At 41.1% G+C, this 26,784-nt stretch overlaps 1 protein-coding gene across 1 annotated transcript in view; it reads left to right on the forward strand.

The window, feature by feature from the left end:
* Positions 1 to 437: 437 nt before the first annotated feature.
* Positions 438 to 26,784, forward strand: part of LOC108801297 (rho guanine nucleotide exchange factor 26-like) — a gene marked incomplete at its 5' end in the record, with an annotated part of 121,517 nt that continues 95,170 nt past the window's right edge. Inside the window, 2 exons of the mRNA XM_018573232.1 lie at positions 438 to 477; positions 9,118 to 9,260. Coding sequence (XP_018428734.1) covers positions 438 to 477; positions 9,118 to 9,260 — 183 coding nt within the window. The remainder of the gene's footprint in view (positions 478 to 9,117; positions 9,261 to 26,784) is intronic.

The raw sequence follows: 26,784 nt of genomic DNA on the forward strand, positions 1-26,784 counted from the left end.
CCCCCCCGGCCGCACGCATGCCCGCCCACCTGTTTGTGGCTCCCTGGACGGCAGAGCACAGCTGCAGCCAGGTAAGACATCCCCCGAAAATAAGACCTAGTGTCTTATTTCGTGCAAAAAAAAAAATAAGACACTGTCTTATTTTCGGGGAAACACGGTATCTAGCCCTACCCCAATGATTCCTGACCCTAGTGGGTACTGTTGTTTGCTTTCTAATCCTTGAAACTGTTAAAGTAAAATGTTGCATAACATATATAGTAATTACATAATTACATAATATTTGAGGTTGAATAAAGACATTAGTCCATCAAGTCCAACCTATTAAAACTCCTTATTTAAACCTTACTTTAAGATTTGAAAACATGCTATTGATGTGATTGTTCTAGTGATGTCAAAGTAACTTCTATTATTTATATTTTTTTTATCCTTTTCAAAAGCGGAAAATCCTTAGAGGACAAGGAACATTCGATTGTGAAGGTATGTGAAAAATGAATGTTTAAGTAGACCTATACTTTAATAGGAACTTAAAGCTATGCTAATATTCCAGCTAAGATAGATAAATAACGAGTAACAGAAGTCATGAGGAACATGTTGCTCCAAGGTACTTCTTGCACAGGTCACATATTTAAAGGTTTAGGTACTTGGTCTGGTGGTCCCTTTTTATAGGTTTCGGAGATCAGATTGGCTGAACTTCCACTTCAGCAGGGATTAGATTAACAAGTATAAAGGACTTCAGATAGGTGACAGCACTATAAAGAGTGAGAAGCAACATTTTTTTTCTGGGAAAGGGATGTATTACAAGTCCACTTTAAACTAATATTTCTAATACTTCTACTTTTCAATATTCTATGTCCTTGGTGTGTGTGGCTTGCTGGTGCAAGAAATTCGACCAATGCAGGCAACTGATGGGTCAATCAGAGCTTCCTTCTCCTCTCTCTTCATAGAGTTAGACTGCAAGTTCAGCTAAGTCAAGTTTGTAAGTTTGTGCCATGTTCCTTCTGTGTGTTCTGCATAAGGATTATTGGACCTTGCTTGTGCATCAGACCCTTAAACTGAGCCTGTGGCCAGGCAATGGACATTCATGTATTTACAAATTCATAGCAAGCAAGGCTGTGAATAAGCTTTAGAACAAGCCATCAGAGACTTCTGTAGCTGCAGGCACTGTGGAGTAGTGAATTCTCAACGTTCACAACAGAAGCAATAAAGTTGTCCAAGTCATTCTCTCTGGGCTTGAAAGACTGGAATACTGGGAGGAACAATGTTCTTTAACATTATGTTGTCTTTAACGCACAGTTTGTTAGAATTAGTCTTATGAAGAACTTTCACACTTGGCTGCTTTCCTGCAGCAAAACACATACATTTTTCTCCATGGAGGTTAGTGTGTGAAAGCTCAGTCTATTTTTTGTTTTGTTTTAAATGCTTAATTTTTTGTGTGTTTGTTATGTGTTAAACAGGCTTAATAAAATAAATTATTAATACACTAGAATGCATTTATCGTGCAGGTTTGTGTACTTTTAATGCATCCGTGATATGGAAACATGCCTATTGTGACTCTCACCCTGCATAATAAATATATAAACTCTTAAATAAAGCTCACAGTAACATGTATACAAGGCACTGGTTAAAACCTAAAAATAAATACAGCATGCATGAATTTCCATAGGTTCTATCCCACTCTTAATAACCATATTGGTCTAGACATTTGTATACTTACTTATTGAAGATGCCCATAGAATGTTCTTCCTCAATGCAGTGACACAATTTCACTCACCCCTGTGAATTTGCACTTCTTGTGTCACAAATAACAGAGCCTGCCTTCTGAACTACAACTTAGTGTCTGAACATTGTCATTGCTTGCTGGAAGCAATGCATGATGGGGTATGTAATCTTGGCAAATTGAGATTCCATCACATCAAGCAGCAGGGAAAGAGATGGGAACCCAGGAAGTTGTTAAAAGTGATGAGCAGACAAAAGGCAGCACTCGCTGTAAAAAAAGTGATTTTTTTTGTAAGTAAGCTTTGATTGAAATATCCAAAACAACTTTAGTATGTATCCCTAATACAATGCTGATGCTGTAACAGGCTAGTGCATGCTGGGACTTTACAACTCGTTTAACTTCTGACATATCAAAATGTAGAAGGGCTACTACCTTGTTGAACTTGCCTGCATAACTAGATATGTATCCTTGGAAGCTGTGTATGTTTGGACAGTGTATCTCAGATCCAGTCATACTGTAACCAAGCTGAATAATCCTTTTAAGAGTGGGCAGCTCCAGTGCCTTGTGTGTGTTTCCTTATCACAGGGCTGTAAAGATAAAGAAAGGCAGTGCAACATTGTAATCCTTTTTATTACTGTGTAACTCTATATTTGTCAGTCAGTGCAGAAACACTTGCGTCTCATAGAATAGTAATGCTAGATTTAAAGTGTATTTTCACTTTTGCAGTCAAATTTGACAACCACTCACTATATGTTTGTTATGGGTTCCTATTCACACAACATACCCAAAAATAATAAAACAAAATATTTCTTACGTTATAGTTGTTTCTTTGAAGCATGACACTATAGGCAGCTTCTATTGCCTTGAACAGATGGCAATGTGCAGACAGGGACAAGTGCACTAACATATAAAGTCTTGAGATCTTTTAACCATTGGTTAGGATAGATGGTGTTCACATCTGGTTTACAACTGAAAATGAGATCTGCCAGCACAGTACAGATGGGGTTAAACATGGCAAAAAAACCTCCAAAGCCACCTACATATAATGGAAATTGAGATTAGGGGGATTGAAATAAATGAAAAGCTTACCGTATTCATCGCTCCGCCAGCAGCAAGAGCTCTTTTCTGCCCTCCAATGCCCCCAGGATGTAGGGGGGGGCCCTTGGTTTCTTTAGGTACAATACAGGTTCACTAGTCCTGTAAGCATATGTGATGATGTGGGGAGCTGTGGTCAAGGGAAGAGGAGCTAACAATTAGGTTAGCCGTGTGTGTGTGTGTGTGTGTGTGTGTGTGTGTGTGTGTGTGTGTGTGTGTGTATATATAAAATATAAAGCAAATATGTCAGAGCCTTCAATTGGATAATAGGTCTGGTTTCAGCAATCAGAGAAAGGAGGGGAGAAGCGCTCCAAACCAAGCTGAAGATCGGGGCGTTTTTTGGGGGGACCGAAGGCTGGAAGCAGGGGACGGTTTTAATTCCCGAATCCGAGTTGTGTGTTCGATGGTTGATCCCAGAAAACACAAATATATAATAAAAATACGCCCCGGTCTTCAGCTTGGTTTGGAGCGCTTCTCCCCTCCTTTCTCTGATTCTAGCACCCATCGGTCGGACACCCCGGTCCGTATGTTTTCTGAAGCCGCTCAACCAAACAAGTATACTTAGTACCAATTCAAAACCTAACAAACCTAGCCCCCCCACCACTCCCACCCCTTGGACGAGCGCTGTATTTAGGTACGTTCTCCTTAGTGAGCTGCCTACCTGAATATACAGAGTGCCCAGGTTTTTCATCAATGGATTGTTTCTTCCCTGTTGGCACAGGCATATTCCAAGATGACAATGTTAGGATTCACTGGGCTCAAATTGTGAAAGAGTGGTTCAGGGAGCATGAGACATCATTTTCACATATGGATTGCCCAACACCAGACCTTAACCCCATTGAGAATGTTTGGGATGTGCTGGAAAAGACTTTATGAGGTGGTCTGAATCTCCCATCATCACTACAAGATCTTGGTGAAAAATGTTTGCACCTCTGGATGGAAATAAATGTTGTAACATTGCATAAGCTTATTGAAGTGATGTCTTGGCGAATGTGTGACATAATCAAAGCTAAAAGCAGTCCAACGAAATGTTAGAGTGTGTGACTTTTTTATGGCCAAGCCACATATCTTCAACAGTTTTTGCAGTGATTTACAAAATAAAGTGAGACAACACAATAACTATTCACTACAGGAGGCTCAGAAGGACCCTGTTCATGTGCACTAACGATCTAGAATCAGTAATGAGCTGATGCAGAAAGTTAATAATGAAGTAAATTTCAGTTTTTAGGTAACAGGATAATTTCCTTGTAGAGATGCATTTTTAGGGATCGCCTAAAGGCAGACAGTAGAAGATTGCTGGACAGATTGGGGTAGAGAGTTCCAGAGGATGGGGAGACTCTGGAGAGGTCCTGCAAGGGCATATGCTTTGTTTTTAATCTGACCGCATTCTCTGGCCATATATCCTACCTGGTTTGTGCCAGGAAGGTTATATGTAGTTTTCCAAGGGTCCAACCTCCTTCTACAATATTAGCAGGAAATCGCAGAGCATATACATAGTTCATGGGCAGACATGATTGGGATGTTTTACTAAGGAGTTGAGAAACTTGTGTGACTATTCACTTCAATTATCCAATCATGTGAAAAGCATCTGCACAGGATTGAGGTATCAAAGTCAACAGGAAGTTTCTACCCACATGATTGGATAATTGAAGTGAATATTCACACAAATGTTTGAGTGAAGATTCTCAACTCCTTTAGTAAATCAGCCTTGGGAAAGAAAAGGCCGTAGTAGTATTTACAACCTTGCCGTTCATTTATTGTACTTTTTTCACATATGCATGTTTTAGAAAGCTGTTTTTGTGAAGGTTTGTTTTATGTTGTGCGACTTGTGCTTTTCTAAACTGAGGATGGAAGGCGTTACAACCTTTTTTCTATTTTCCGTGACTATATTTCAAAGAGAGGAAAAAATAACGTTTACAATTCCAGTGTTATTTACATACCAGCGTGAAATAATGCACCGGGGCAGCTGTACACTGGAAACCCCGGGAAGCATTCCTTCCCTTCTTTAGTGGTGTTTTCCTGCAGTCTGCAGAGCATGGTTTACCATCAGATCTCCGGGCACTGCTCACCCTCCTGTTTCATTTCAGTGACTGTATTGCTAGATTGTGATTCTGTATGCTTGTGAAATCACTTGGCAGACACGGAGTCATCTTACATAATCCAAACAATGTCCTGAGTTACCTTGCTCGTTAAAGTGACACTAAACGTAGGAGTTATTTCTTAAACATGCATTCAAGTTCTTTAGAAAAGATTCACAGCCTGAGTAGAAAAGCTTGTCCCCTGTCAGCATGCGGCAGACGGGGACAGTTGCACTGTTTGGAAGCAGTGGTCTCTCCACAGCAGTCCCACACATCTTCTGCTGAATCAAAACTAGAACTTTTCAATCAGCAAGGAGCAGAAGCTTTACTTATAGCAGAGTTAAAGTGACACTAAACTCAGGCGTAAACCTTGAAAATGCATTCAAGTACCCTAGCCAAAGACAGCCAGGCAACTAGCATTTTCACAAGGAGGTCAGCAATGGCAGCCTACATATTCCATTTAGTGCATCTGCTTAAGGCCTGGGTCACCGTTTTTGAACATTTTGCGGTTATTTGCAAGTTTAGGCGCATTTTGCACATTTGTATCTGCGTTTTAATGTACGTACATGAAAACACGCGTTTTGATTGGCAGCTCATAAAACATTGTGGGCAATGGAAGAAGGCGTGTATAAACACGCAAAACTGCTCCTGAAAATGTACAACATGCTTCTGTTGCACGTTTTTGGGCATTTCCAATGAAGTCTATGGAGCAAAAAAAGCGCCCAAAGAAGTTCCTGTACCTTTTCGAGCATTTGGTGTTTTTCTGCTCAGGTGTGAACCAGGGCCATTGAAAATCATGGGATTTCTTGTGTTGGGCATTTACATAGTTACATAGTTAGGTTGAAAAAAGACACATGTCCATCGAGTTCAACCTATAGAGAAAACGCTTTTCAAACTGCTCAAAAACTCCTAGGTGTGAACCAGGCCTTAGGGCTTGTTCGCGCCATGTCCCTTAACCAGTTGACATCCGCGGTGTTAAACCCCCTTCCCATCCAGGCCATTTTTCAGTATTCAGCGCTGCGGTACTTTAACTGACATTTATTCCGTCATGCAGCGCTGTACTGAAATGAATTTTATACCCTTTTTTGGGGACAGATAGAGCTTTCTTTTGGTGGTATTTATTCACCACTGGGGGTTTTATTTTTTTACTATAAAGGAAAAATTACCGAAATTTAAAAAAAATAAGATCTACTAAGCTGACCTGTGACAGTCTCATTGTCACAGGTCGGTTAGAACTATGAGGTGAGTGAAAAGCACTCGCCTCATAGTTCTCCTCCTTAAGCTGCATTTTTTTTCTGCACACCACGTACTGTTTACACCATGCATGTGCGGTGGCGTGCAGAAAAATGCAGTTCAATGGACATGGTGTGAACAAGCTCTTAATCGTCCTCCTGCAATTTATTAACGTTGATCATTTGCAGAAGAAACGGAGACTAGCAGCCAACATATAAAAACCTTCCAACAAAATGGGAAATCTATAAGGGAGACTAGAAAGGATTAATATGGGAAAACGGTTGTATTTATAAAAACTGTATTTCCACCACACTTATCACCGGAGTTACACTTTAGGAGCAGCATGGGTTCTACACATGAAGATGTACCTCCTATGTGGAGAAGACCAGCATTTCCCAACCTATATCATTGTGAAGCACCAATTATGGAGCATTGCACAGAGCACAGAGCTGGTTGCTAGGACATGAATGGCTGGTATACAAACACTGCTATGGCTGCATGGTGTCTCTATATTGGAAGATTGCCCATAGTTTCAACTATGTGACACCACTGCCCAAAACAATGTGCTGCTACTGTCTGTAAGAATCCAAGAATTTAGCACAGTAGGTTTGCTTTGGGATCAGCTATCACAGCTATCAGGATGTCTTCCAGATATACGTTTACCACTTGGAAATGCTACAGTCATGGACAAAGTTGTTGGTACTTTTCCACAAAAAAGGAAGAAAAGCAGTTGACATCCATCATTGTTTATAATGAGGGGAATGTATCAAAACTGGAGCAGCTATGCGTGTCAACCAATCAGCTTCTATCTTTTCATTTTCAGATCTTAACTGAACAAACTGAAGAGAGAAGCTGATGGGTTGCCATGGGCAACTTCTCCAGATCGTGTCTCCAGTTTTGATAAATTCCTCACTCTATATTTAATAAAAATCTGAATTTGCTTTTAATTGTTGATTTCAACAGTAAAACAAATTAAGAATGGCATGGACATATGAGATTTCTGCACCTGCCAACGGGTAGTTTGGCCTGCTCTTCTTAAGCAAACTGCTCGCAAGTCTCAGACTTGAAAGGTGTCTTTTCCAGACTGCATGCTTAAAGGAGAACTATGACATGAGTGATTTCCACTCACGTCATAGTTCTAAGCCGACCTGATCCCATAGATCTATACGATAGGATTCTGATCAGGGCTCCTAGAAGGATGCTCAAAACAATTGGGGGAATTTATCATAGCAATGGGGAGTGATTGAACTCACATTAGGTCGCATGGAGTGTATTTGCGCCAGATTTATGTTGCTAGTGTAATATGGTTCATAAATGAGGTTAAATAGACTCCAGGAAATAAGACTCAAAACTCCAGGTAAAAAGCTTAACTGTGGCTTCTTGAAGAAGTGGTCATGAAGACTTCTTAAGTTGCGATTGTTTTGTTAGGTGATGCTCCAGTTTCAGACAGCCGCAGAACAAGTGCAGATGAAAAACAGTTGCAAACTTTCACAAATCACGTGCAATCGGGAAATAGCTCAAGCTCTGGTCAAAACAGACGCACATGATAAAAGGAGCGGCTAAACAGATTTGCACATTTAAAAAAAAATGATGGCTAGGCTATGGACTGTCGCAATTGCTTTGATAAATTCCCCCCATTGTGTTGCTGCAGTGCCGAAGAATGTATGCTTTTAGATCAGCTATCAAATGTATCGTCTTTCAGCTATACATCTAGAATATATACCTCCCAACTTTCTGAGACGAGAAAGAGGGACAACTTCCAGCACAATCACACCATACACTTTTAGGTACTCTACTATAATATCCCAAGTATGTGTGTAATAAGTGTAAATCCCTTTCATGGACATTTAGTAAGAATTTCAGTGGGCACAGAAAAAGCCATCTGGTTTGAATTGTCTGTAATGGCATGGTCTGCCCTATCAGACACCAATTGCCTACGTCCCTGTTCACACCTGGGTGTTTTGACGCTCAAAGCTAAGCGTGACAAAACTTTCAACACTAGAAATTCAATTCATTTCTATGGCCCCTGTTCACACCTGAGAGTTTTGTCGCAAGCTGTAAAACGCAGAACACTGGAAAAGGTATATGAGCTTCTTTCGGGCAGAACAGCAGATTTGGCTGCATAGACTTCAATGGAAGCGCATGAAAACACGTGACACTAGCGGTTTGCACATTTCTGTGCACGTTTTGTGCACACTTTTGCTCATTCACAGCAATGTATTTCAATCTGCTCAATAAAACGCGCGTCTTTGTATATGCGCTGGAAAAATTTGCAAAACGTGCGAGGGAAAGACGTGCATAAAAATGCATGCAAGACATGCAGAAACGCTGATGCCTAGGTGTGAAAGGAGACTTAAAGTGTATCTTCCCTTGTGAAGTGACAGGCGGGGGTCAACTTTGACTTTTCGCTCTCCCCTGGTTTCACATATTGGCTTTTATCCTAGGAGTTCTATTTTTTTTTGGAAACATTACTGGTTCTGTGTTATAATTTTGAGGTACTTGAACAACTGGAGATAAGTGAACAGGCTTTGCTAGGAAAATAAATGATCTTTGGATGGCTCCGTTGCTCTTGCGTACAAAGTTTACGGTGTCTGTTTTTTCCTGTTGAATATCAGTTGTCAAAGTAGCATCCCAAGTCTACTTGGGCAGTAACGATAGTCCTACAGCATTCTGTTGCATGCTTTCAGTATTGAAAGGAAGAAGAGTATCTATTTTTAACCAAGACTCCTCCCTCCCATGTTTCATCTGCCCCCGGCATGCCATAGAATTATTCATTTATATTACAATGTTTCAGTGTATACAAACACATGCTTGCTTTCCTATTTTTGTCTTGATGTTGGGCCTATAGTTTCCGTGATGTGTATACTATACTGAAATGCTTAACATGAAAAACACATGGAGATGATGGATGAGTTTTTTTTTTTACTTCCAACTTCCTTTTTGTTTCAGTGATTGGCTAAAAATAAAATAATATTAAATATTCTTTGCTTTCAGAAAATGCTGTCTTATACCAGAACTACAAAGAGAAAGCGCTGGATAATGACTCTGATGAGGATGCTGAATCCAAAGAGCCAAAGGAAGATCGAATCATTGTACAGTATAAACCTCTAAGGTCAACATGGAGTCAGCTGTCAGTAGTACGTACATTTTGTTTATATACCTTTCAACCAACTAATTGAAAATTGTTTATTTATTGAAACGGACGGTTCTTTCATGGATAAGTTGTGTTGTGTGCACGCATGTATGTATGGGTGGGGACTTTAAACATTTTTTTGTGTTTTTATATTTTTATTTTTTACTTTTTTTTCATATGTGACTCACATAATTTTTTTAATGCAACTTTAATTTTTTTCACCTAACATTATTGTTATCACATAGGGGGCTAAGAAATCCTCTATGAGATAGCAATGAGATGTGGCAGGTCCTCTTTATGGAGACATCAGGGGTCTCCAAGACCCCTAATGTCACCCAGGACCCCCCAAAGAAGCAGAAATCTGCTTCATCAGCTTCTCTCCAGCTTCTGAAGCCGGAGAGTGACACAAGAATGCGGAAGTAATGTAATATACATCACTTCCGCATTCTGACACCGGAGAGGGGATCGGAGGGAGATCGTGCCATTTCCTGTACGGAAGGGAGTTTTCTAATGAGTGTCTACAACACGCTTTAGGAGTTCCAGGGAATGTTTACAGTGAAATTTACAGTTTATAGTGAAATGTGTATTGAGCATCCTTTTAATCCTTTCACTGTATATCCTTTAACCATTTTGCTGCCAGAAGCATAAGGCATACGATGCTGGCAGCAGGCCCCAGTAAACAGACTCTGTTTAACTGTGTTAAGCCAACTGTCGGCTTCCAGGGATCATAAAATAGCACCCCTTCCCCCCACCGTCTGACACCCCTGCCTTGCTTACCGCGCTCTGCTGCCCCTCCAGCGGGCCCGGCATTGTGGGTGTCAGCGGGAAACAGATTAGCTGAACTCCTCCCCACTGAATGAAGCCACAAGCAATGCTGATTGCATCACTTCTGAGCTGGCTTCTGAGCTTTCAAGAAGCTGATCAAGCGCGGTCTGTTTTTGATCAGCTTCAATGGCCTGCCAAGGTGATGGGGGTTTCTGATAATAATAGACCCCTAATGTCACCTTACAGATAATCTGTCCCCTCTAATGTGCATAGGGGGGTGCATCACATAGGGGGCTTGTAATAGCAATGAAGTTAAGTAAAAAAAAAAAAAAAAAAAAATATCCACGCGCAGTGTCAGCCTATGTACGAAAACTACAATTGCACTGCACATGCTAGGTATTGCCGCGTGTGCCAGAGTGAGAGCAATAATTTTAGGGCCAATGTTCTCTGTTAACCCTAAACTGATGACCTGCACCCCAAAGGACAATTTGGAGGTACCGTATTTTTTTGCCGTTTCACACACAGTTTTTAAGCTAAGCTTATTGGGTATCTATTTACTTGGCAAAACCTATCCTTTTTATATTTAAAAAAAAAATGTATTATATTGTGTTTAACTAAGATGTATTTTCGGTTTGATAAAGAATTGCGCTAATATCATATGACATAAAAATTTGCAACTGTCACCATTTTATTCTACAGGGTCTCTGTTTTCAGGAAATATATAATTCTGGGTGGGGGGAGGGTTACGATTTTTTAAAAGCTTTTAAGGCCTAAAATGTGAATAACATGTATGCAAAAATAACTCTGGCAGCAAAAGGGTTAAAGGTTAAGTCCACTATTTAAAAAGAAAATTACTTTGAAGTCAAGGGGCCCCAGTAGTGTAAAAAACATTGTCCAGCTTAAAGTTTGAGCTTGGTTTACATGACATACCTGTAGACCAGGTTCTGCTTCCCTAAAGCCTGTCCAAAAATCCACACTCCTGACAGGTTTGCCTTGTACTGGCATAGGAAATGTTGCCTGTTGAGCATGCCTGCTGCATGACCGGAACCGGAACAAGCTCTCACCCTTGTTCACAAACTGGCACAGTTTTCTCCTCTTCTAGTGTTATGCTGGGGGTGCTCAGTGGGCAGGATGGGGCAGACCTGTCAACAGGGTAGATTTTTTTTAGATGACTGACTTTTTAATTTTGTATATTGTCAATTCATATTTTTAGCAAAATCAACAAAAAGAAACTTTAAAAAAATAGATTCCATTTAAGAGAAGTGAAGCCAAACCTCTTCTTCTTTTTTTTTTTTTTTTTTTTTTTTGGCTTTACTTTACTTTTCTTTTGGGTCACAGGAGTGCATTTACTAATGTACCCCTGTTACCCAATGTCAGCACATAACGGTCTACTGACCTCTATATGCTGACAGCTCAGAGCCGTGGTGCTGCTCGGAAGGTTTCCAACATTAATATTGGAATCCACCATTTGCCTGATTGACAGCCATCTAAGGCTCTCTAGAACCAGAGACAGCTGTGCCCACCCCATCCCCTGTCTTCCCTCCAATGAGCACTGGAGAAACAGAGAGGGCAGGGGAGAATCCCTGCAGGGAGCGGTGACTAACCATCACCTCTCTCTGCAGGGAGAAGCTATGAGCTGGGTGATCAGCAGTTAGAATCTGTGAGGCACTGATTGTCTGAACCTCTGTGGCGCGTTAAAAGTCTAATGCAGCCATATCTGTGAAAGTATTAAACCGTCTGAAGAAATATACTGGCAACCTGTTGTGATAAAGATGATTGTAGGCTCGGCACTAGCCTACTTCCTGATCATATTGCAGTGATTATACTGAGCAGAGAGAACTTTCACTACAATGAGGATTCACTATCACTGTCTTCTGTTTATCTTCTGCCTGCACAGTGTAGCATCAGGTTACTGTTACTGCTAGCTAGTGACTGTTCACATAAGCCATTGACAGACGTGGGAAAAAAAATGCTTTCTAGTTCTGTGGGGAAAAAAACAGCATGGTTGGGAAACTTTAACATTTCAGAGCCAGCCAGTCCATTCAGTAAGCATGAGCACAGAGCATTTGTCAACAATAATAGAACAAATTCAGAAAGGTTTCTTATTCTTCCTTGCTTTTATTGGTTACTTATTACAGGTATTTATATAGCACCAACAATTTACACAGCACTTTCCATAGTGCACATTCATAGCAGTCCCTGCTAGGGCTGCAACCAACTATGGATAATAATCGATAATGAGAATAGTTGTTAGTTATTCTCATTATCGATTAGTTGGTTGGATCCCCTAGCTCTCTCCTCCACGCTGGGAGGAGGGCACAGCAAGCAGTGGGCGGGTGCAATATCCAGCCTGCTATTGGCTATTGCAATTTGAAATGGCCAATAGCAGGCTGGCTATTGCACCAGCCCACTACCTGCTGTATTTACTACCTGCTGCCGTCTGCGGAATCTTGTCACTGGCAGCTGTCGTTTCCTGGCTGAAGCTATTCAAGCGGTATGTGCTTAAAATTATTTTTTTTAAATTATAAAAAGTGGGGAAAAAGTCATTTTCGGTTTCAGCTTGACAAATTCTGCTGCGGGAGGTGTGTTGCAGTGCCATCCATTTGGCACCCCAAATGCGCCTCCCACCCACAGTGTGATCGCTCGCACTGGAATGCATGGTACAGCAATGCCGTGTGTTCCAGTGCAGGGCGGTTGCAAAAAAATTGTACATGCAGATTTATTCTGAAGTAAACTTTTTATATTTGTAACAGTGCATTTGTGTATTTTTTTAAAAAATTAAGCATGCTATTTAATTTGCATGCTATTTAATTTAATTATGAGAGCTTACAATCTAAGGTCCCTATCTCACATACATACATACATACATACAGGGCCTATTTAGACAGGAGCCAATTACCCTTCCAGCATTTCTTTTAGATTGTATGCTCTAACGGGAAGGGTCTTCCTTACCATCTTCTCTTGACTTGTATTGTAACTGTAATGTCTCCCTTATATTTTGAAGCGCTGTGCAAACTCTTGGCTCTATATAAATCCTGTATAATAATAATAATGTCTTTGGAGTGTGGGAGTGGCTAGACTAGAGTCTTTCCATTTATGAGTAAAGCTGACCATACACCGTGAAATCTGATTGTCCCCTGTTTTTGTCTACCAACTAAAGCTAACTATACATGGATTGGAATTAAATTCAGCAGGAATCATTCAAAGTTCCATCCGTGGGCGACCGTGTCGCTATCACCAGGCTCGGCAAACTTCAATCTGAAAATTCGAATGAGCAAGATGGAATATTGTCAGACGATCACTGACTGCATTCCTTCAGATGCAGTCACTGATCAGGTATTCAGAAAGCCAAGGAGGCCGTCTGTTTGAATACGACCATCAAGGAGGTCTATCCATGCTGTTTAGTGTGGATGAGGGATTTCTCTTGTTCAGCCCAGCTGTGTCAATTAGTGATGGGCTCGGGCGTGTTCGCAGCTCCACGTGCTGAGCCCGCCAGGAAGCTGACAGCGCAGCAGCGCCAATCAGAGGCACTGAGGCATATTCCGTTCTCTGCAGCTGCGGACTGGGATAATGTCTCAGTACCTGTGATTGGCTCTGTCAGCTTCCTGGCGGGCTTGGCACGTGGAGCTGCGAACATGCCTGAGCCCATCACTAGTGTCAATGGCTAGACTCTGACTTGTTACAAATTTGTTGAATTGTTTAGGTAGGCCCTCGTATTGTATAGTTTGGGTACATCTAAAGAGGGGTTGTACAGAGATTGTACAATTGAAGCAGATTGTACAGTTTCTTAGATGATGTGTCTTACCAGAACTCTAGGCATAAATATTTTTAACCCTTGCAGTGGCAGCTGAACCTCGTAGCCAGTTGTTAGACTGGCCCCTGCAGCGCCTCTGGTCTGTGAGTCATCACATCCAATACACTGTATTGAATGTGAGAACACAGAGACATACCCTGTCACTGGAGCAGAAGAGGAGTGAGGCAGTTGGGACCAGTCTAACTTTTCAGCTGGCTCCGAGGTTTAGGTGAGTAACTTTTTTTTTTCTTTTTAAGAAACGCTAAGCCCTCTTTCACACCTTTGTGGTGCCACACAGTCTGCATAGGAAAATGGAGCTAGGAGGCTGCACCATGCTTGAACATAATAGCTAAAACTAATACAGCTGGGTTGGCCAAGGACATTGCTGAACAATCTATTCAACCACAATTAAGGTGGCCACACACCTTACGATTATCGGACGACACTTTTCGTCCGATGATCGAACCGTCGTGCAGCGGCCCCATTATGCCCCGATTATCGCAAGGTTCAATTAGCCGTAATTAAAGAAAAGCACCTGGATGAATTGCGGTAATCAACCGCATGTATTTTCATTTGCGCATGAGCAGTGTAGATCGTACGATTTTTGACGTACGGAAACACCACTAACCTTGCAATAATCGTACGATCGGCCAAAGTTTTCAAACATGCTTGAAAGTCAAAAGTTGTACAATGGTACAGTATTTGCGGTTGCACACTGCCCACACACCTTGCGATTATCGAATGAAAAGTCGATCGCATACAAGGCTTGCTGCAAGCTCCAGAGGGCCTGGGGGGGGACATTGCCCGTGAGGTTTATGCTGATTTGGATAGTTCTATCAAAAGTGCAGCAGTAGCGGCGGCTGCTTCTGCTATGGAACATGTCTTAGCATACATGATTTCTCAGAAAGCAAAACTGCACAACACAAAGCAAGCAGGAAGTAGCTACAAGGAAGATGACACCTAATAAAGTCACAGCAGATATTGCTTGTCATTGGCCAAGCCCAAAAAACAAAATTCATTGGGCATGAAGATGCATGAAAAACACATTACAATGCATCGAAAATGTGCTAAACGCATGAATGTGCAGATGCACATGTGTGAACGGAGACTTAGTCTATTACAATGAACCGTTTCCTTTAAATAACATTTTAGAAGATAGCAATGATGGGAAAGCTGTCCTTTAAAACGATGTGTTAGTTGGTGGTAACATTTTTCCCATAGTTAGCTCAGGAGAAGAGGGAATAGTTTGTATGTCACCCGTTCTTTGTCCCTCTGTACACAACAAAGTGAGTCTTTGTGGATGGAGAGGAGGGGAAGTTCTGGCCTCATGCTGAGGGGAGCAGTAAGAGACCTTGGGAAGTTCTGTAGTAGCAGAGGAGAGGTTTAGTGTGTGAGGTGCAGTGTGTGTGATGGTTTTTGTTAGCTGGTAATTGAAATTCAGGATCCATTGGATGAAGCTTGTGTTTTAGCTGAGAGAGAGCCAGGCTTTTTATTCTGTGGGTTAGACTCGGAAGGCAGCCGAAGTGCAGGTTTTGCTGAACGGACTAACTCAGATGTGCTGCGCTTGTGTACTGAAGATCCTTTTTTGCTGTCCCCATTGTAAACCTTGAACATGTCAAATACACTAGCAGGCTATTCAACAGTAGACTTGTGTTCGAAAAAAACAAAATGTTTTTCGGAAAGTTTCTTTGATTTCTGAATAGCTAATGGGGACAAATTAACAATTTGTTTTCAACCATAGTGATGAAAATAAAAATCAAAGGAGCAGGATGGTAATTTTTTTCTTGTACAAATGAAATTCTAACGGCAAATGTGTTTTTCGGTTGGTAAATTTAATTAATTCCAAAATCCAATGTCGGCATCAAACAAACTTTTGAGACAAAGTTTCCGGTGGCGTTTTTGAATGGTCTGACGAGATTTTTCATGTAGACGTTTATACGAAAATCTACCGATGTACTGTATGGTCAACTTTAATGAGGACACTGTGTGGGGCATTTAATTAATACATGCCATTATACAAGTTCTATGTGGTGTTGCAGTAGCTGCGCATAATCATGTTAAAAGTGCCATGCAACATATAAATGTCAGCTGGCGGGTGCCAAAACAATGAACAATTTGCACCAATGTACATACTGCAGTGAGGAGGGGCGGACAGTGTCGATCAATACTGCAGCAAGAAGAGGATGATGACTCCTCTGCCATCCTCATCCTCAATTGTCTGTATAGTCCATGTGTTTAAGTGGTTCTACTTTTTCTCACTTGGCAAAATACATGAGTAAGGTAGAATGGGTTTTTCTGCTTAGGAATAATTGATTCTATAAAATGTAGTACTTTCATTTGTATGCCTTATGGGTAGAATTCTTGGAAGCAGTAGGGCAGAACCTTGCATTAGTCAGACACTATAGGAGTTAATTCCTGAGTGATCATTAGTTCTTGGAACCACATTATTAAAGTGTGCCTGTATTTTGTGCTTTTAGTGATCAAAGTGTTTACTGTATACCAGGCACCCCTCATGTGTTAGTTCTTACCTTTTACTTGCTAGCCTGCCTCCCTGTTCATCAGCCAAAACCCCAAAGAACATTTTCTATTTTCATGCATAGGAGAGCATGCAACTCTCTTCCATGTTTACCATAAAGCAGTGTTGGGTGCCCAAGCAGGTCATTGCTAAGCCCAATCATTATCACATGGAAGCATGGGGAGGATCCTTAGCCTTGTGTAAGCTCAGACTTGACCAAGGACATAATTATTCATTGGGTGAGCAAGGTGTCTGGGATGTGGTTGGAAGGTCCGTACAAGTACTTTAAAGGGGCAGGTAAAAGCAACTGGTTCACATAACTGCTACCCATCCCAGCTGCTTATATTTACCTTCTTTCCCCTCTCCTGCCACTCTGGATATCATAAGTGAAAAGAGGAAGGCCTGTGTAACCTCTATGTTTAGAAAAGGAACTTACACAGGTCTAAAGAATCACTTCACCCTCTCATGTGACACCACTATGAGCATAAGTGGCCTATTACCAAGCACTGTCACAAAGGATGAAGGGGAGTGTGTCGCAGGCTCCCATATCTGGAGGTACCGTGTATTTTTTCACATGCAAAGGTTGAAAATTAAAGTGTGACAATCATGTTGTTGGGTTGTAGTCTTAAACAGGGCCAAGCTAAAATATGAAGCATAGGATTGACAACTGACTGAGCATGGTGTATGGAAAAATAGGGAATTAATGACCCAGGCAAAACAAACATATAACCATGTGACTCCCTGAATATTTCAGGCAAAAATAACTATATATATATATATTTTCTATCCAGTAATAAACCAAAGATACACACATTAAATGAATGCAGTTTAGCAGCCTGGTCCTGTGGAGGGCAGTGTGGCTGAGTTCCAGAACATGAAGTTCAGTATTCTGTTCACAAACCCAACTATTCCTAGTGCTCAGTTCCTTATGTGACAAAGGGGAGCCCAGACACATAAACTTTGTTGGAAAGAAATATTAGAAAGTTCAGCTGCTAAAATTGTGTTGGTAGTAAAAGGCAATCCATTTATCTGTTTCCGTAAATTTCTTTATCTTAAGCTTTGTGGTCCTTGTTATAATGGAACTGTGGTAAAAATATAAAATTACATTTGAGTTAGTCTGTCAATAGCATTAACAGCAGTCCACACATAAGCACCCCTGACCGTTTTATATGGTTTGCCCCAATCTTGTAACTGTCACTTTTGCTGATCTGCATGTGAATTTGAAGAAAAGTATAAGTAAAGTGTGTGAGTTATGCCGAAAACTATTATTATGGGTACTAACCCTATACACTTACCAGAATGCAATATTTTTTTATTATAAATCTTCTGTTTTTAACATTTGCTGTAAACATATAAAACCGAGTGTTATGTTGGATCCTGCATTAGATTACAATCAAATGATTTAGGGAAATAGAGAGGAATGATGACAAATAAATGTGTACTCATTGTATTCTATGATTGTCTGGAAGAGATAACATCAAAGCTGCTGTAAAAGCTGTCCAAGTTGTGGGGAGGCAAGTCTCCTAACAGTTACAGTTTTGTACCTGCCTTAAATGGAAAGTACAGTCTGTTCAATGTTTTTTTCTAGATAAACCTCACCCTTAATGAAGTCAGTATGATGCTAATACACTTGTCAATGTGTGTTCCATTGGGGACTGGAATAGGGATTTCAGCAATATGGGGACATGCAAGTTACAAAAGCTGCCCACTCCTGGGCAGCCCATGTAGTTAGAAGTTACTTTTGACAGCATCAAAATGATAAGGCAAATGCAAAATATGAAAAAAATACAAGCACACTAGGTGCCACCGACATACATTTAGTCCTAGTCTCAATAAGCAAAAAAAACAACAAATACCTATCTTCTTGGGACGCTCTTAGTGGTGGTTTTAGGTTGGGTATCTTTCTTCCAAAGAATAGAGCTAGGGGCACTGGCGGAACTACCAGGGTCACATTTGCGACTGGGCCCTGGCGTTCTGCTACTTGGGGGGGGGGGCGATCTGAAGGGGTCGCCGGGCACAGATTCTCTTTCTATATTTAGCCCTGCTTCATCCATGCAGGGCAAAATGTAAAGCAGAGGAGCAATTTTGTACAAGTGCTTTCATTGCTGAAATCACTTGTTTGCAGCCCGCTTGAGAGCTGTCTGGCCCCTCCTCCATGGCTGCCTTCTTCTGTGCCATGGTTTTCGGGGTCCCCTGCTCTTCAGTTCAGGATGGAGAGCGGGGAGCCTCCGCTCGCTCTGCTCCATGATCAGTGACACAAGACCGCTGTACTCGCAGAGCTCCTGTGTCAGCTGTCACAGCCTGAACTGTACAGAAGATAAAGCACATGTGTGCTCTGTCTTCTGTATTGGAGGGCAGGCTCATAAAGAGAGCCTGTCACCTCTGAATGCTATCACACAGGGGAATACTAGCCCCTGTATGATAGCAAAAAGTAAAAAAAATAAAATAAATAGAAATGGAAAAAAAATTAAAATTGATAAAAAGTAAGAAATAATAAAATACAAACATCGTTAAAAAATACATGAAATGTAAAAAAATGTTTATAAAAAGAAATTGATAAATAAAAATCTTGATATTAATAATTAATCTGCACAGCCAACCTATATGGGGTCCTATGATTTCAACTGGTGGCCCTGCCTCCTGGGACTACACACATGTACTTCCCCTGTAACTGCCAAGACACCTACATTTTTTTTGTGGGGGGCCCTTCATGGTTTTTTGCCCTGAGGTTCCTAGTTATGCCTCTGGCTAGGGGTAGAGGCTGCAGAGGACATTGCAGGTCCCAGGAGACCTTGGGTTGTTGGGCTGTATGCGGAAATGGGGGGATGCATGTGTAGAAGCTGCTATGAGTTAAACTAAGTCAAACTAGAGGGGGATGGCAGCTGTAATCTAACTTCAGGACTATAGGCACACTGTGCATGGGCATGGCATACTGTAGCTCCCAAGTCAGAAGAAGAGTCGCAATCTAACCACGCTAGGTTAGTTGTGTTTCTGTGCATGGCGTGATCAGTCACAGAAGAGAAAGGCGTTCTTTGCTAAGAGAAAAACAAGATTACCAGGTATGTTATGACTTTAGAAGACATCTAAGAAAATGCAGATCTTGAGCTGAAATAACTCTTGAGTGACTAAGAGTGGTAGTCCCGAACGTTTTGCTGTAAGGGTAACATACATTTTCGGTTGGCCATAAATTAATTGGCTCAAATTTCACAAAATTCAAGCCATGGAAGGCAAGCACCACCTGGCTCAACAAAAGTTAACTTATAAATCAGCTAAGCCGGGTGGACGATTATCGGCCAAACAGTGACTGTATCCTATCACATGCAGTCACTGTTTGGCAGGACCACTGTATTTAGGCAGCTATGGGTGGGTGTCAAGGCTGCTGTATACAGTAGCTGGAAGTGGAGATTCCTCTAACCATGTTATTTAGCATTAAAGGGAAAATTGGTTGCACAAGCTGTGTATGTCTAGCCTAAGAGTCTATAATTCAATTAACAGTTTCATCATACTGTTGCTCTTTAAGGCCCTGTTCACACCTAGGCAGGTTGTAGCTCGAGGGTTCAAAACACTTAACACAAGTAATCCTATTGTTTTCGATGGCCCCCATTCACTCCTGAGCATTCTGTCACCTGTCGTTCATTCAGACGGGGCGTACACGTAAGTAAATGGGCTGATCCCGGAAAGGACAGGTGCGTGTAATTGCACTCGGCAGCCTGTACTCCCCTATGGGATGATGCAGCTGTACGCTGTCATCCACGATCCATGAACTTGCACATCCGCGACGGTCCGAGTGTCCGCACTTGGACGCACACTGTCTACCAGCACACCCATCCTCCCATAAGGAAGAACACGCAGCTGCGTGCAATTACATGCAGCACCTGTCCCTCCTGAGATCGGCACGTTTACAGACGTGCATGCCGCACAGACGTTTTACGCTCTGTCTGAATGAGGCCCCAAAAAGATTTGAGCATTTTTGTCCACATAAGCTTCAATGAAATGCCATAAAACACGGGTTACTAATGCTTTTTTTTTTTTTTGATTGATTTTGTATGCTGTCTGCTTTCCAATAGGCCAAAACAAAAATGCCTGATGTTAAATGCCAGCTAAACATTTAAAAACCACTTAAACAAAAGCCTGAAAACGTTGAAGTCCAGGTGTGAATCCAGGTTAAAGTACTATAAGCATGCAAGAGAAATAACGGAAGAATACCGGCGCCTTCAATTGCAAGGTGGCCAGCAGTTCAGTACGGCAGACACGAGAGAGGCAGCTCCCACAGGTCAAAATTGACCACCAATCTAGGAGACAAGGAACGAAAGAAAGCGCCTCCATAGTGTAAAAGAGTAATTTAATCGTAAAACACGCAGCTCTAGGCTGTACTTACAACAATTCAGTTGAATAAAAATGAGTAGAGTAAGATGAGAAGTCGGAACCTGTAGCAGGGAGAGTCTGGAGAGATGTAATTCACCAGCATCCTCTGTCCCTATGATTACAACAGGTTTACGCGTTTCTGGGGCACGCACCCCTTCTTCAGAACCTGCTAGAGGTTCCGACTTCTCATCTTACTCTACTCATTTTTATTCAACTGAATTGTTGTAAGTACAGCCTAGAGCTGCGTGTTTTACAATTAAATTACTCTTTTACACTTTGTATGCAAGATAAATATAAACAGCTGAACTGATGATTACATTACGGAATGATAGCACGAAAATGAAATTCCTGACCGACTTGGTACTCGTGAGACTCTTCACAGTTAAAAAACATACAAGGGAACTAGGTTAATCTATAGTTAGAAAAGGGGATGATTAGCATGTGTGTATTAACCCTTAACAGGTAGTTGCTAATAATTTTTCTTCTAACTAAACTGAGACTTGCTGGTTGGTTTTCTATATAACGGAGCTGTTTTTTATGTGCCCTGTAGAGTTTTTCCTCTTGTTTTGGAGAAGGGGAATTTTGAGAGGAGATTGTTCAGTTCACAGTTAATACAGAACTTTTGGAAGTCTTTGTGAAAACATTATGCTGGCCACACACAGAGTAGCTGTATGAGTGTACAGGTTGGAAGACCGAGATCTGGCCATTACACATTCTTGCCAAGTATTACGTCAGGAATGTTAGGACGTTATAATAAAATACATTTACACATATGCAGCACACAGCTATTGTTTGTGTTGCAGTGCCTTGCCTTCCCTATCTGAACGGGAATGATATAAAAAGGCTGTCGTATACTAGTTCTTTTTTTCAATTCCCCCATAAACAGCATAGATGGGAGAATCTTGGCTTGAATTGGCTTTAGATAACTTTGTTCATTACAAAATAATGTTAATACGTGGAATAAAATATATAGGAAATGGTAATAATAGTAAAATATGAACTATGGAGAAAGCAACATGTCCATACAGGTTTACAAGTTATGTAACCCAGACATTTTGTAAACCTCACATAGATTTAATGGTATTTTTTTAAATGTATTTCCAAACCTCAAAATAGAATTACATAGTGCATATCGAGGTCTATTCTCTAGCGACAGAGTATTTTCGATCCCTTTCTGTGCCCCTCTGCCCAGGAGGGGGGCTTTAAAGTCCTGGCCGTGCGTATGCAAATGAAGCTGATTTCAGAAGGAGCTGAATTAATGTGGCTTGCAGAATGGTCACGTCACTGGCAAAAGACCACCATTTAATCCAGTTATTTATCCCTTAAAGAGAAAATGTACTGTATTTTCAGTGAGCAGATATATTGAGTTATTTTTGCAGTGTCTATAAAGTAAACATGTTCTTGTATTTCCCTTTAAACATAAGAACATGTTATTTCCCTGATTTACAATGGTATATTGGGACAGTGAAGGTAAGTACTGACTGCTAATTGCATCGCCTGTAATTCAGCCACTTACGGTGTCTAGGATGGGCAATGTACAGGTTTGATTTAAAGTCATTGTTAATGTGATGTTAAAATTTTTACACTCTTCCTTTTGTTGTTGTTTTTTTTTTTAATTACATGTAGAGATTTATATATTAGCTGCTAGAGGCAGAGTAACTTAACTTCAACAATGACTCTAACTGCTTTACAATTTCAGATGTCAGCCACATAAAGAGCTAATTTAGGACTTGTTCACACGAGTGACAGACTTTACTGCCCTATTCACCTCAGTGGTCACTTTTGGCAGGCGGCACCAACATTTTGTATATAGTCCATGCTTTTTTGGCTTGCCATTAAGCAAAGCATCATGGCTGCGGCAACGTGTACAGCACTGTAGGGCTGCAATGCTAAGTTGTTAGTGGTCAGCCAGGGAGTGGTAAAAATACGGATCAACCACCTGTTTTTACTGCCTCTCAGTCGCACGTGTGAACTCAGAAAAGAAGCAGTGGAGCACTGCAGAGCTGAAAACAGAGTCTGCATATGTAATGATCAAATATGGCTGTCCCGCTGTACATATGTAATTGCAAATTACACATAATAAAAATGGCTGTTAAAACATTAACATATAATCATTGGATTTATATCACACTTTTATATGTGCAGTATATATAACAATCATTGCATATACTATAATTAAATGTATTTTTAAACATCACTGGTATAAGTTCCCAAGTCTGTATTTATATTCGCTTCTTGCACTCCCTGACACAACAGACTGGGACAGCACTGTGACCCAGTCAGGTTCTACTAACTTGCACAGTACTTTCAGTATATTACTGTGGGTTTGGTTATAGGGTAAGATGGCACAGGTATGACATAATTAGGGTGGTGATGCATCTTAATTGTATAATCACCAGGATGAGATAGCATTCTTTACCAAGCTGATTTCTCAACCATGATGGAGAAAACTAATGTCTGTTGGGTCACAAGACTATCTACTCAAGTACACCTTTTTGGGCAGATAATACAGTTCATATGCATGCATTTTGGCTGAGTATTTAGGTGCGCCTGCAGTTCAGTTATAATTCCCATCCTGGTGAAACGTTATGTAATTTGGAAGAATAAAATCCTCCCTCCAATATCTTGAGACATGAAGGGTTCGGTGATATTTTTTTTGAAATATCTCAAATTCTTCATCCATTTTCCCAATCATTACGCCTAACAATTTACAAAGAAATATCCAAAACGCTCATTAGCTGCATCAGATTCTCAGACTGTGTACATAAGACAGCTGTTTCATGGTAAGGTCATTTCCAGGTTTCCACATTTTGTTTACTGTGAATTTCTAAGAGTCATTTCGGTCCCTGGTACCAGCTGAAGCAGATAAGAGCTTTTTGGAATGTTTCCAACAAAGACATAGAGCAATTAATAAGAATACATATGTCGTTCAACATTGCACACAGGATGAGAATGACAAATGTGGAAGTTTTTTTTTTACATGAACAGTACGCATCTCTTTGTGTACACAATATTTTACATGTGTGCAAATGTCTTGTTTAATCCCTAAATAACTAACAAGATTTGAAGGCATTTCCCTGCTGAGGCAGCAGTACTTTGCGACTCTTTTGCTTATACCATTGATCCGGTACCAAGACAAGGTCCTCTGAAAGCCAAAGAGAAGATGCCAAAGTGTGCCTCCGCCCCTTCCCGCACATAGCATTTATTCATGACTGAAGGCTACCAGTGTATTCTTCATTCATAATTGAATGGATACGAGGACTGGGCGGTCACATTGATAGCCCAGCAATGCAGATTACTCTGAGTAATTAGAAGAGATCTGCTATAGCAGGTAGTCCACTGAGGTCTGCAAATAAGGAGGTCTACATATAAGAAGCAGTGTCGGCGCTTCTGATGGATGGCAAGTGGCTGTTACGCTAACAGCGGAGATCCACCGATTACATAGGCAGAGCTGCTCTCCCAGCGTAATATGCAAGACTGTACTGTTTGATAGATTGGTCCTGCACATGAAGGAGATGGACTGATGTAGAGGTAGGAGAGGCCCTTGCCCCAGCTGTACCCCTCCACAACTCCCAAGACAGGTGTCTCTTCTGCCTCTTTCTCCAACCCTGCATTGACTTTGTGGGTCCTGCTCAGGGTTAGTGGAAATGATATTAAGCCCATGGGCTTAGAAAGGTTAACACATTGTGTGAGACATCCATGGGTATGGTAGGTGTTATCTATGAGAAGAAGTTGTCTGTCTCAGGTTTATATTTTTTAACAGGCTCCAAAGAGTTTATCTATGCCCCTTGTCTTTTTTTTATCCATGCCCATTTGTACAGTATTTAGCATTGACAGTAGGGATAATTTGCCCACTGTTTTACCTTTTGCTTTAAATTATAAGGATAATATAATTTATTGAGGTGATAGGTGACTGCACAATCGGCACCCAGATGCAGTATGCAGGCCAAATACATTTTTTAAAGCTCGGTGAACTCCTACTATTTTTAATTTCCCCGGGGGATACACTATTTCTTCTAATACAACACTATGGAAACCCAAACCAACAGTTGCAGGCTGACACATGTTGTTAGGTATAGACTGACACTGATGGACACAGGGGGCCTGATGTGTGACAAAATAACCTAGAACAAATAAGGAGCAGTTGCTTACAGCTCAGACTCCTTTTATTTCAGTTGATGAAAGAGGAAACCTGGTTGGGTGGTATGGGCAGTAGCTCCACTATTGCTCCATTATTATTATTATTAGCTGTAGTTTTGCACTTCTTAGTCCTAAATGAGACCATTTAAATTCTTGGTTACGGTTTCATTGTTTAATGAAAAACTTTGACAATCTTAAATGGTTTTGCCCACTTTGAGGAAAATGACCACCCAAAAATGAGTAGGAATATAACTGCAGTTGGTGGGACTGGTGAAATAAGTACGGCAGTGGGCACAGCCAAGTATTGACAGCTGCATACATACACACAGCAAGATCAGAATGTGTTTATACAGAAATTTGTTTATAGGAAGTACAACTGACACTTCACAGAGGGGGATTATTATAAACAGATCTCTGATTAGAATAAACATAGATGAATGGATTAGGGTACGCTGAGACTTTTATTGTAGCAACAAGTCCTCAATAATTATTTTATTAGGTACACCCGTCTAGTTTGAATTAGGATCCCCCCTCACTTTTAGAAGCGTAGACTATCTGTGACATGGATTCACCAAGGTTCATGTTGCATAACTTTAGATCCTGCAGGTTTCTCAGCCAGACACTCATGCTGTGAGCATCCTATTCTCGCTTATACCAAATTATTCATACTGTGTGACCAAAATCTGAACTACCCGTCTATATGATCCGACAGAACTCAACATAAGTGGTCAAATCAGGTATTGTTTTTCCAACCTTCAGTTTTTCAGTTTTGGTAAAGCCATCGCTTTCAAACGTTAATATACTCTATGGATTGCCTTGTAAAGAGTAGATGTATAGCAGTTGTGTACTTCCTGACAGCCTGAACAAATCTGTTCCCCCAACCATTCTCAATATTAAAGTGTTTTCACATGCAAAACCTGGGTGTTTTCTGCACCATAATCTCACCAGCACAGCAGGTTCTGAAATATTTAAATGACCATACTGCAACCACACTCACTGCTACAATTTTTTCCGCCCTCATCCCCTGGGTGCCCTCAGGCAGCTGCTTGACCTGCCTTAAGCTGGCCACACACCTTACAACCATTGGAAGACTTTTGTCTTGCGATGGTTGTAAGGTAATTATATAAAAACGTATGATCTGCCCATGTTGGACAGGCAGATCGTACCGCAATGCTGAACGGACCGTGTGTGCTTGCGCACCCTGGCCCGTTCGGCATTTATCTTATGAGCATGCCACACACCCGCCGACAATCGTACGATTCTCGGCGGGTTTTCAAACATGTTCCTAAGACAAAAGTCATGCGACCGTACAGTAGAAACGGTCTCACGCCTTCCACACACCTTGCGATTTTCGTACGATTGCGGGATTTCCCCACGATTATCGTACGATAATCGCAAGGTGTGTGGGCACCTTTTACAGTAGCGCCGGGCCTGCAACCACCACGCCTGCCACCAGGAATTCATTACATTTGCTAAGATGATGCATGTTTGGGAAAACAACTAAACATCTTGACCGTGTCTTCATTCCTTATGTATTGAGTTGCAGCTACATTATTCACTGTTGGCTGTGTTAACGAACACGTGTACCCAATGGTGGTCAGTGTTTGTCACAGAACTGCCACCATGTATTGAGCAAGACAGGTTAAATTGATGATGTCGGTTAGTAATTGGATCAGTTTCTCTTCTCTTTATCTCTACCGATTAAAGCTCGGGGTGTACAGAAATAATATATCAATTCTCACATGTTAATAGGCTATAATGGGGAGATCCACCGCAGTGCATGTTGCAATGGAAGTGTGGTGAAAGGAAGCATGTCTGAGTGTCTGATCATTTGCTCATCGAATAATTAAATTCTCTATGTAGAGTAGATTCACGTGAGATTTATGAGACAGTGGGCAGCTGTAGTGGTAACATTGAAAAGGTTGAACGCACAGAATGACATTTCCATAA

This window comes from Nanorana parkeri, unplaced genomic scaffold (genome assembly GCF_000935625.1).
Source record: "Nanorana parkeri isolate BGI_ZX_2015 unplaced genomic scaffold, ASM93562v1 scaffold2284, whole genome shotgun sequence".
Lineage (NCBI taxonomy): Eukaryota > Metazoa > Chordata > Amphibia > Anura > Dicroglossidae > Nanorana > Nanorana parkeri.